Consider the following 12279-nt stretch of genomic DNA (forward strand, 5'->3'; position numbering starts at 1 on the left):
TTTTTTGAGACGGAGTCTTGCTCTGTCGCCCAGGCTGGAGTGCAGTGGCCGGATCTCAGCTCACTGCAAGCCCCGCCTCCCGGGTTTAGGCCATTCTCCTGCCTCAGCCTCCCGAGTAGCTGGGACTACAGGCGCCCACCACCTCGCCCGGCTAGTTTTTTGTATTTTTTAGTAGAGACGGGGTTTCATCATGTTAGCCAGGATGGTCTCGATCTGCTGACCTCGTGATCTGCCTGTCTCGGCCTCCCAAAGTGCTGGGATTACAGGCTTGAGCCACCTGCACCCGTTCTTTTTTTTTTTTTTATTTTAATATTAGTGACTTTTTTTTTTTTTTGAGACAGAGTCTTGCTTACTTCTGTTGCCCAAGCTAGAGTGCAGTGGTGCGATCACAGTTCATTACAGCCTCGACTTCCTGGGGTCCAGTAATCCTCCCACCTCAGCTTCCCAAGTAGTTGGGACCACAGGTGCGCATCACCACAACCAGCTAATTAAAAAAATTTTTTTTGTAGAGATAGGGGTCTCACTATGTTGCCCAGGCTGGTCGCAAACTCCTGGGCTCAAGCAATCCTCCCACCTCAGCCGCTCAAAGTGCTGGGATTACAGGCGTGAACCATCACAACTGGTGACATTGATTTTTAAAGACTTTTTATTGAGCTATTACATAAGGTAAAAAGCACAAATCATGTGCACTACTTTTTCACCTGCTATAACCCTGTAACCAGCACCCAGATTAAAAAACAGATAATGTGAGCAGGAAAAAAATAAAAGAAAAATGACACTAAACAGAAAAGGATTTGTGGCTATTTTGGCTAAGCCCAGGTGTGTATTGCAGGTGCGTGTGTATTTTGATCTCAGGGAAGCCTCCCGAGTAGCTGGGATTTACAGGTACCCCCTACCACACCTGGCTAATTTCTGTATTTTTAGTAGAGATGGGGTTTCACCATGCTGGTCAGGGTGGTCTCAAACTCCTGACTTCAGGTGATCTGCCCACTTCGGCCTCCCAAAGTGGTGGGATTACAGGCGTGAGCCACCACACCCGCCCTGAGCACAATCTTGGTAACTAGCTATATAGGTGATACATACAGGAAACCAGCACAAAGTGGACCAGTATTTAATGAAATCTAATGACTAAACATAAGTCCACAGAGGGAGAAAAACATTCATCAAATTCACAAGTCACACTTCTAATCAAATCTCTTTGATTTCCAGGGTCCGCTGTTCATAGCATCTACCTACTCATATAACAACTCTGCCCTTTGAAATGAATCCACTGTGGTTTGGATCTGTTGCCTGTTTCTCTTTTCTGAGAGTAGAGAGAGCTACCTTCATAAATAATATTTGCTAACAACAGCAAGGCAAGAAAAATTATCAATGCATTTGTGTCTTTCAGGGCAGACTGGTCTATCAAGTCCTCAATTTCCCCTCTCTCCTTTCTCCCTCCCTTCCCTAAAGCATATGCCTGTGGTAGGCACATCTTTCTACCGCCCATCACAACCTTTCATTCCCTTTTCTGATGTTCAAATATAGGTCAATTCTGGTCATCAGACAAACTGCCAACAGGATAAGTAATGAGCCACTCAGATTAAGGTATGCACTAATAAAAATTTAATATCAGAAAACAGCATTTTTTTTTTTTAACCATTCACAATTAAAGTGGAAGGAGACAAAATTATAAGGCAGCCATCCATGGAATGATTTCATGTTTACAAGGGATCCAGAAAAAGGGACATTTAAAATCGCTGTTCCAGCTACTGAACCTGGGGAACTGAAGTCTTATCCCATGAGACTTCTAACTTGCTGGAAGATGCCACAAGAAAAAAAGATCAAAGCCAGTCTCCTTGTGTTAAGCCACTGGGTTAGGCTGAGTATATCTAGAGAATTCCTAAATGGTTGTCTAGTTCTTTCCCACAAGTCACACATTTCCTTCAGGTCTCCTGAGGTGAATCTAGATGTCTCAGGTACAAAGAGGTTATATCACTGGTTTTAATTTCACAGCATCTCCAACAGCGCACTTTGGGTGATGTGGACCATTCTGTATTGAAATTTTCTAATGCAAGGAAGGTTCCTCTGTTGAACAGCTACAGAGGATTTTCACTTAACATTGCAGCAGTTCTGGATGAATCTGGTCATTATTCTCAGTCTCCCAAGGGGCTCAGAGGCCCACAAGGCAGGAAGGTTCTTTGGGGGTCTGTGCTGCTGTCATACAGTTCCCGTGTTCAGTCCCTAGCTACCATGTGTTTCAGGGGCTTAATACACTCCGATGCTGGTGTGTCCTCTTACTTCTAATCCTTGAAAAAGAGAAAAACCAGGCAGTGACACTTAGAAGTAGGCTGGTAAAAAAACACAATCACATTTTCTCCTTTCTGCAAAGAAAGGACAACTCAAAACAGCCACTCCCTTTCTTTTCTCTAAAGATTCAAAATACCAACAGGGCTCACTCGGCTGTTCTGAACTGGGAAAGAAAGAGGTGAAAGGGGGCAGAAAGAGAAAACACATAGCCTCTGTAGGTAGTACTGTTTCCAACTATCTACGTTCCAGTGCAGAATCTTTGCTAAAAAAAAAAAATTTTGGCAACAGTGCGCACAGGAAAACTGAATCAAACCTGGAACATCACTGCTTTCGTGAAATGAGAACTGACAAGCAATTAACTGGAGAATAAGTGAGGGGAATGGAGCAGTAGTATTCTTTAACTTAATTTGCCATTTAAGAGTACTTGGAATCTGAAGAAAGTCTATCCCTACCAAGGAAAGGGAGTCAAATTGCAATTAAGATTAACTTTGGTTATATGAAAGGAAGAATCATGCTTTTCATCATCAATTGCATCTCTTTGGTAGCCAATAATTCCATCTGTAATCACAGCAGCAACTTAAGTATTGCCAATGTTTTCAAATGTGTTACAGCATTAAGGCATCCACATCTAAAGAGGCAGTTTTAAACAAGAGGAAAATGGAACTGAAATGTGCCAAGAAGTGAACATGGACACGGCGTCTCCTGGAACACTGCCCACCACATCAGCAAGCTCTTCCTCCAGTGAAGAAGGCCTGTGCCATGCTGCTTGGTTCCCTGCTGCCTGAAGATGCATTTGAGCCCTATGAGATTAGTATGGCTATTTCTGCCTGCTGACCAGGAGAGAAATGAGTAGTTCTCGAGGCAGCAGCTTTAAAATCTGGGAAAGCCCATACATAGCTTCTGAGAGCTAAGAGGACCCTGAAAGGTTTGCTTGTTAATAGTGAGGTCCAGAGGGGAAGGCAAATTTGGAAGTCAGATGGTTCAATCCTTGCCAGAGTTCAAGGCTCTATCCAGCAAGATATACTAGCCAAACTTTTAAGCATGATGGCAAGGCACTGCTGAAAGAGGCTTTGGCCAGTAGAACAAATTACTGACCATTGCACACAACAATATGATAGAAAGCACTACTGTCCAAACCAAACCAGACACTACAATCTGCTATTTATTTGACAAAGTCAGTTTCCAGAGAGAATCTAGGCAACCACATAGTTCTGAAGGACCAGATGAAACCTCAAGTCTCTCACAAGTCATCTGTTAACATCCAATCAAGGAAGTCATTTGGACTTTCCATACTATACCTTCTCTTCGTGGTAAAATTGTATGCAATTGTTGCCAGTGACTACATATAACTGTATCCTATTTGTGCTACTTTCCTCACTGTGGCCAGCAGAGGGCTCACAAGCTTTATTTCCACAGCTGCTGATCCAGGGACAAATTCACGAAGGAAATAAATCATAGGCATGCTGGATTATGCGTCATAGAAAACGTTTTTACAAACTACTACGTCCACTGCCCTGAAGAAACTAGTCTTGGTTCCCCCTTAGTGTAATGTGTTTTGAAATGGTACAGAAAGTAAAAATAAATTAATAATATAATATCATACACTTATTTAACAAGACAGGGTTTACACAAATTTTGGCAAATATGAAAAAAAATTATCCTAGTTTGTTAAACACTTTTGCTATCTCAATTGTTTAAATTACCAGAATATTAGCGATTGTGTCAATTCACACATGAGGAGGTGGTACTTGAAGGGCTTAACAAAGCGGCATTTGACACAAAGGTAACTTATTTGAAGGGGATAAAGAATAAAGATATTATTATCTTCATTATAACAGTTCGAGAAGTGGTTGTCCTCACACAAATATTAACACCAGCAGTAAGCAGCAAATTGTGGGGAGGAAAGGCTAGAGGGAAAAGTTAGGAGAAAAGCATGGAAAAGACGAAGAGACAAGAGACATGATTCCAACGAGCTTTAAATCAATAGGCAAACACTTCTCATTTATGATCCATCTTACTACAGGTGGTTATGTGAGAAGACGCAGTGTCCCCTAACCTGAACTAGTATTTAGATCCCTAGAGGGACTGCTGATCTGCTAAGAGTAATACCAAAAAAAAAAAAAAAAGGACAAACATACATTTTGGTAGTCTTTTAAAAAAGGCTACTACAAAGATATCAATAACCATCCAAAAATCACTTAAAATTTAATATCCCTTAATTTCCAAAGATACTTTGTGATCTGACTGTTCCTGAAGGAAAGCCTAGAACTAAAGCTACTAAAACTTGGCTCCTCTCTAAGAATGTGAAGACAGGTATTCTGCAAAGGAGAACTTGAAAAGGAATGCTACAAAATACCAGTCACCTCTTTAGAAGCTACTTCCACCTCTCCGGCTCCATTTGATGGAATGGCAGGCTGGATTCAGAGAGGCACGTGCCAAAGGAGCTGTTTAAGTCCCTCTAGACATCCCCTTTCAATTGATATCTCTTTTGAGTATAAAGTGAGTTTTCAATGTATCTTGCTATAATTTTCCTGACCCTAATCCCAAATTAACTATAATCACCTTTAGCATCTAAGTGAGTGGGTGCTATGACATTCCATCAAGGCATGTGGCATAGATGCTAAAGCACCAGTCTTACATGGTGGGAACCATGTTAAAAATCAATGAATAAAGTGGCAGAGCCTCTAAACTAAGAAGACAGAGACATAGCTAAATTACAGAACACTGTACTTTCATAATTACTGTTTCATTGTGAGTATGAAGTTCTCCTCTTTTCTTTAAAACTAAATTCCATCTTCCCTGAGAATAGGGTTAAGAGAAACACTAAAACTCAAAATGTTAGGGGCCTTTTAAAAGATAACACAATGGGATGTCTATAGCTAACTGCAATGTGTTTCTACTCCAAAAGCTTTTCCATTACTCAGGTTTTAACCTCACCTCCCTCTGGACTCTAGGAATACATGTGGAGATGCGCAAGGCGAGACAAGAGACTGAGGAAGTGAGTAGCTGTCACGTGCCGGCTGTTCTCACTGGATGGCAAACGGCCCTGGACCGAGGCTGGACCTTGAACATTTAATGCTGGTGTCCTACTGACAGGATGAGGGGGATGAGGCAACCCAGAACCAGGGCTGCCACCTCCAGGCGGCTGAGGCCTCTCCCTCCCGTGGCATCAGGTTTGTGGCTGTGCCCTATTCCGCCCACCTCAGGGAGGACATGTACTGTGGCAACGTAAAGAAATGTCCCGGCAGAGAAAAGCATGGCCATTCCCGTGGCGTTCACCTCGGAAAGGGCTTCTTTACTGCTCTGTGAATTAGAAGAGAGAAAGAGGAAAAACTAAGTCAAGTAAAATTCAGGGTCAGGAAGAAGTCCCAATTAAAAAGCACTCACTATTCTTAACTGGTGCTGTCTAGGACACTGGGGACATCTAGAGAACAGAGCAATTTTAAGCTCTTCATGGGAAGCTTCCAAATAAGTGTTTAAGAATATCAGTGACGTACACATTGATTTTTAAAAAAATGTATTGTAAATCAACATTCATAATTATATGTATTTATAAGGTATAAAGTGACATTATGATTCATGAATAAAATGTGGAATAATTAAATAAAACTAACATCTGTCATCTCAAATATTTATCATTTTTTGTGGTGAGAACATCTGAAATTTACTCTTAGCAATTTTGAAATGTACCACACACTATTATTAACTATATTCACCACAGTTCCATCATTCTGTCCATCCATCATCGACTGTATCTGTCTTTAGAGATGAGGTCTCATTATGTTGCCCAGGCTGGAGTTGAGTGGCTATTCACAGGCACAATCATAACACATTACAGCCTGGAGCTCCCAGGCTCAAGCAATCCTCCTGTCTCAGCTTCCCAAGTAGGTCAGACTACAGATGTGTGCCACTGCTTCTGGCTCACGATTGCTTTATAAAACGAACTTTAAGTGCTGGTTCAACAGGTTTGGCTTGTATTATTCTTGAGATAGAATCGACAACATATTATTGCAGATATTAAATTTCAGACATGAATGTATTTATTCTACTAATATTTAACAAGCATCATCTATGTACCAGGCTTTGCACCAGGTGCTTGAGATACAGTGGTAATCAAGATGCAGTAGTTGCCGTCATAGAGCTTAGAAATATCTCATAAGTGGCCGGGCACAGTGGCTCATGCCTGTAATCCCAGCACTTTGGGAGGCCAAGGTGGGCAGATCATGAAGTCAGGAGTTCGAGGCCAGCCTGGACAACATGGTGAAACCCTGTCTCTACTAAAAATACAAAAATTAGCTGGGTGTGGTGGCAGGCACCTGTAATCCCAGCTACTCGGGAAACCGGGGCAGGAGAATCATCTGAACTTGGGAGGCTGAGTTTGCAGTGAGCCAAGATTGCGCCACTGCACTCCAACCTGCGTGACAGGGCATGACTCCATCTCAAAAAAAAAAAACAATACACACACACACACACACACACACACACATATATATGTATATCTCATAAACTAATCTTTATAAAACTAATTTCAACCTTTTCTATTAAAAAAGTAGACTTATAAACTAAGACAATTAATTAAAATTTTAAGAAAAGGACACGCCATAGATGCAGCAAGTAACTCCATGTCTCTAGAATTATCAGTATCTTCCTGTCAAAAGTTAAAAAAACTGACATTGATTATTGAAGTAATTGAGTAATCTGTTAAAGGGAACAACATACTCTCACTGAAAGAAGAGAAGGCTCTTCAGGTAAATGGAAAGGTTTGTTGTTGTTGTTGTTTTTGAGACGGAGTCTTGCTCTGTCGCCCAGGCTGGAGTGCAGTGGCGCGATCTCGGCTCACTGCAAGCTCTGCCTCCCGGGTTCATGCCACTCTCCTGCCTCAGCCTCCCAAGTAGCTGGGACTATAGGTGCCCGCCACCACGCCGGGCTCATTTTTTGTATTTTTAGTAGAGACGGGGTTTCACTGTGTTAGCCAGGATGGTCTCGATCTCCTGACCTCGTGATCCACCCACCTCGGCCTCCCAAAGCGCCGGGATTACAGGCATGGGCCACTGCGCCCGGTGGAAAGGGTTTTTATAACACACTGTTAGCAACTAAGATCAACAAACCCTTGCTTAACAGGAACTTAGCCATTTTTTATCTCATTTTTCACATGTTCCTATTAATATGGGTTTTACTGCCAAATACTGAATTGACTGACATTCAGAAGAATCAACGACCTTTAGAGAGGGCGTTGGGGAAAGCAGTTCCCATCAACTAGCCCTGAGTCAGCTTGTTTCTAAGATTTTCCTCCAGTTGCCTGCCAGTTGACATTTGGGTAAAATGTGGAGGGTTGTTGCTAAGAACTACAGCCCAGACAGGATTATAAAGCATGGAAAGGTCCAGTTTGGAGATGGAAGAGCACATGTTCCCTCAGGTCTGAAGCTATGTTCAGTACAAAGTATTCAATAGAAAGTACTGCACAGTTGCTATATGGGGACATGAGAGCTGGGAGAAGAGGAACATGTGAAAAATGAGACCAAGAATGGCTAAGTTCCTGTTTTTTTTTTTTTTTTTTTGAGACGGAGTCTTGCTCTGCCGCCCAGGCTGGAGTGCAGTGGCCGGATATCAGCTCACTGCAAGCTCCGCCTCCCGGGTTTACGCCATTCTCCTGCCTCAGCCTCCCGAGTAGCTGGGACTACAGGCGCCCGCCACCTCGCCCGGCTAGTTTTTGTATTTTTTTAGTAGAGACGGGGTTTCACCGTGTTAGCCAGGATGGTCTCGATCTCCTGACCTCGTGATCCACCCGTCTCGGCCTCCCAAAGTGCTGGGATTACAGGCTTGAGCCACCGCGCCCGGCCAAGTTCCTGTTAAACAAGGGTTTGTTGATCTTGGTTGCTAACCGTGTATTATAAAAACCCTTTCCATTTACCTGAAGAGCCTTTTCTTCTTTCAGTGAGCAGTATGTTGTTCCCTTTAACAGATTACTCTATCACTTCAGTAATCAATGTCAGTTTTTTAAACTTTTGACAGCAATCTCTGCCCAGCTGCTGCTCTTCTCAAAGCTGCTACATTGCTTGTTACTCATGTTTCTTTTTTTTTTTTTTTTTTTTGAGGCGGAGTCTCGCTCTATCGCCCGGACTGGAGTGCAGTGGCCAGATCTCAGCTCACTGCAAGCTCTGCCTCCCGGGTTTACGCCATTCTCCTGCCTCAGCTTCCCGAGTAGCTGGGACTACAGGCGCCCGCCACCTCGCCCGGCTAGTTTTTGTATTTTTAGTAGAGACGGGGTTTCACCGTGTTAGCCAGGATGGTCTCGATCTCCTGACCTCGTGATTCGCCCGTCTCGGCCTCCCAAAGTGCTGGGATTACAGGCTTGAGCCACCGCGCCCGGCCTGTTACTCATGTTTCATGTGTCTACCTCACATTAAATATGGACAGATTTGACTTATTAGATATCTGTCAAATGAAACTAGCATGGCTGGTTAAGTTACACTATTTTAAATATTGAAGGACTATCATATTTATGCAAATATTCTTGGAATTGATTAACAGGGAAGAAGTTTTCAAACCAAATGAATAAGAAAATGCTAAATTTACAAAGAGAACAAATTGGAATTAAGATATTTACCCTGTACAGTTTTTACTCCTAATTGTATCTTTAGTTTGAGAGAGTAATGTATTGGAAAAATTCAATCTAAGAAACCATAAGTTCTAAGATATCACAAGACACTTGTTTAGATAGCTGGGAATAGATTAGCTTACCTTACTCAGTCCTAAGTATGTCACCATGGACATAACTGGTGCGGCCAGTGAAAAGACCAGCAAGTGCTTTCTGATTCGATTCCGCTCTAAGCCAGCATGCATCAAGAAGGAAACCAGTCCAAAAGCAGCTGGTGCCTGGAAATAAAAAATCATCTCTTATTATCACTCTAGAAGTATGGATTGCTTCTATATCAAGAAGTATATGCCATTTGACATACAAAGAAAAACTCACAAAAGGCCAGGCACAGTGGCTCACGCCTGTAATCCTAGCACCTTGGGAGGTCGAGGTGGGCGGATCACCTAAGGTCAGGAGTTCGAGACCAGCCTGGCCAACATGGTGAAACCCCGTTTCTACTAAAAATACCAAAATGTGTGGTGGTGGACACCTGTAATCCCAGCTACTTGGAAGGCTAAGACAGGAGAATCACTTGAACCCAAGAGGCAGAGGATGCAGTGAGCCGAGATCATGCCATTGCACTCCAGCCTGGGCGACAAGAGCAAAACTCCATCGCAAAAACAAAAAACAAAAAACCCACAAAAAAAACCAAAAAACAAAACCAGGCAGAGTACCAACGCTGAGCTATGCCTCTTAGGAATTAATGTTCTAAGCCAACAAAAGATCCTATTTGTGTGTTTCTTGGATAGTAAAAAAGAGAAACAGTCAAGAAAAGAAAAAGACTTTTGAACAGAAATTATTATTATGAAATATAAAAGTCTGAGGAGAATTTGACAGTTTGTGTATATGACTACACAAAAAAAACCCTCAAGTAAATGCTTAAGAAAATGGGAACAAGAAGCTATGAACAGATTTATTCAATTCTCCAAAATGAATAGCAATTATGAAATGAAGAAAATGTTCCCATTCCAGAAAAAACACAACCACCATGAGAAATTTTAATTATGAATACACTCAGTACCAAACCTTACACCAAAATTTTGCTCACCTTATGTAGCATGATTGCCACAAACACAATTAACTGGACACTAGTCTGTGAAGTAGACGCTGCTGCTCCCAAAGCAACACCATCAGCTGTATTTGGAAACAAGGAAACATAAAATACTATAAACAACAACAACAATAACAGTGTAGTGGTTGAGTGTGTGAGCTTTATAGTCAGGTCCAGCTGCATCTAGTAAGGTTACTTAACCTTTCTAAACGCCAGCCTTATCTTTAAATAATGTGTTCAATAAAGTATGTATTTCTTAGGGTTTTCATGAGGATTAAATGAGATAACTTAGGTAAACAGCTTAGCATCTGGCCCAGAGTATATTCAGTGTTAGTTATTTCAGTTGTTGTTGTTGTTATTGAAAAACTGACATTCAATTTTCCAACTAATCAAAAATCCATTGATCAGTTAATCAAATTGTAACAAGGGAAATACCAAAGAATTTCAAAGGAAGCAACTCTTAATCTTATAGGTAAAGCAAGACAATAGTCCCAGCTACAAGGCAGGCTGAGGCAGGAGGATTGCTGAAACCCAGGAGGTGGAGCTTGCAGTGAGCCGAGATCGCGCCACCGCATTCCTGGGCGACAGAGTGAGACAGACAAGAAAGACAGAAAGACAGAAAGACAGAAAGACGAAGGAAGGAAGGAAGGAAGGAAGGAAGGAAGGGAGGGAGGGAGGGAGGGAGGGAGGGAGGGAAGGAGAAAAGAAAAGAAGGAGAAGGAAAGGAGAAAAGGGAAGGAGAAGGGAAGGGAAGGGACGGGACGGGAAAGGAAAGGAAAAGGAAAAGGAAGAAAGGAAAGAAAGGAAGAACGAAAGAAAAAGAAACAAAGAAACAAAGAAAATAAAGATATTAGAACTCTATATAGATGATTACTACACAATGAGTAAACGCTGGTTGAATGAATGAAATTTGTTAGAAAAGAATTCTTTCTAACAGTGACAGAATTCTATTACTTTGCCACTGACAGAATTCTATTACTAGGACTAGGTTTGGGTTATGATTCTAAGGTGTACCCTGTCAGCCATGCTGAGACCTCTGCATTCCACCGCATACCACTTCTGCTTAAACAGTGCTTGGTGTATAAACAGGTAACAGAGCTGTTCAGGGCAAAAGTGCCACGGCTCTTTTACAGATGACATTCTAGAGCCAAGAATGAAAAGAACAAACTTTTTCTTAAGAGCTAGACAGTATATATTTCAGGCTTTGCAGTTATTTGGTCTCTTGCAACTGTTCAATTCTGCCACTGTTGCACAAAAACAAAGGGATGGATAATTGTCATTGTCTATCTCTTCCTCGGCTTCCTGCAACTTTATCTTCATTCTAACATCAGTCACATTTGCCTTTCTCCATTTTTTACTGCCATCACCCTAATCTAAATTTTCATCACTGAAACAAAACTAAATTAGCAATAGGTTCCCTACTCTCATTTTTCCCTAATCGAATTCATTGTCACAGACAATACACAAATAACATGGGCAAGGCTGTGTTCCAATAAAACTTCCTTAATTTGAATTATATAATTCTCAAGTGCTACAGTATGTTCCTCTTTTTTTTTTTTAAACCATTAAAAAGTATAGACACCATTCTTAGCGTGAAAAGCCGTGACACCGAGCACACCAGGCTTGTGCTTGTGTCACAGGACTTCATTAAGAAATGCTTTCCTCAAAGGCCAGTCCAAGAGCAATGAGGACAGTCCCTGAAATATAAACACTAAGGTCTCCCCTGTGTGACCTTAGTGTTTAGAAAACAAAGAAGTTCCACTGCAATCCAACCCTACCTGCAGCATGGACGACCAGACCCAGCGTGGTGGTGATTTTGGAATTGCTAGATCTTGCTGCTTCTGGATCTAAAGTGAAAATGAGAAAGAGCGTTAAGCTATGTGAGACAGAAACTGCTCAAACATTGGTCTGGAGGTGAAAGAATTTCACCTCCAGAACAGAAAGTGAAAGCTCTTAAAGTAGATTACTATTTTCCTCACTGCTATCTTTTTTCTAACTTTTTTTTTTTTAAGATGGAGTCTCACTCTGTCACCCAGGCTGGATGGAGTACAGTGGTTTGATCACAGCTCACTGCAACCTCCACCTCCTGAATCATCTCCAGTGATTCTCCTGCCTCAGCCTCCCCAGTAGCTGGGATTACAGGCAGGCACCACCACGCCCAGCTAATTTTTTGTATTTTTAGTAGAGACAGGGTTTCACTAACGTTGGCCAGGCTGGTCTCGAACTCCTGACCTCCAATGATCTGCCCGCCTCACCCTCCCAAAGTGTTGAGATTATAGGCGTGAGCCACCGCACCGAGCCA

General features: G+C 42.0%; 1 protein-coding gene across 4 annotated transcripts in view; it reads right to left on the reverse strand.

The window, feature by feature from the left end:
- Window positions 1–1582: 1582 nt before the first annotated feature.
- The window catches only part of SLC39A9 (solute carrier family 39 member 9), a 66975-nt gene continuing 56278 nt past the window's right edge, over window positions 1583–12279 (reverse strand). For 3 of the 4 annotated variants that reach the window (XM_033187609.1, XM_033187608.1, XM_033187607.1), the window contains 4 exons: window positions 11756–11824; window positions 9975–10060; window positions 9031–9165; window positions 1583–5592 (listed from right to left, as the gene is read on the reverse strand). In XM_033187609.1, the coding sequence (XP_033043500.1) occupies window positions 5362–5592; window positions 9031–9165; window positions 9975–10060; window positions 11756–11824 (521 nt within the window). In that variant the 3' untranslated portion in view covers window positions 1583–5361. The remainder of the gene's footprint in view (window positions 5593–9030; window positions 9166–9974; window positions 10061–11755; window positions 11825–12279) is intronic. The other variant, XR_004431535.1, reaches the window with a different exon arrangement.

Source organism: Trachypithecus francoisi, unplaced genomic scaffold, assembly GCF_009764315.1.
Source record: "Trachypithecus francoisi isolate TF-2019V2 unplaced genomic scaffold, Tfra_2.0 Lachesis_group3, whole genome shotgun sequence".
Classification (NCBI taxonomy): Eukaryota; Metazoa; Chordata; class Mammalia; order Primates; family Cercopithecidae; genus Trachypithecus; species Trachypithecus francoisi.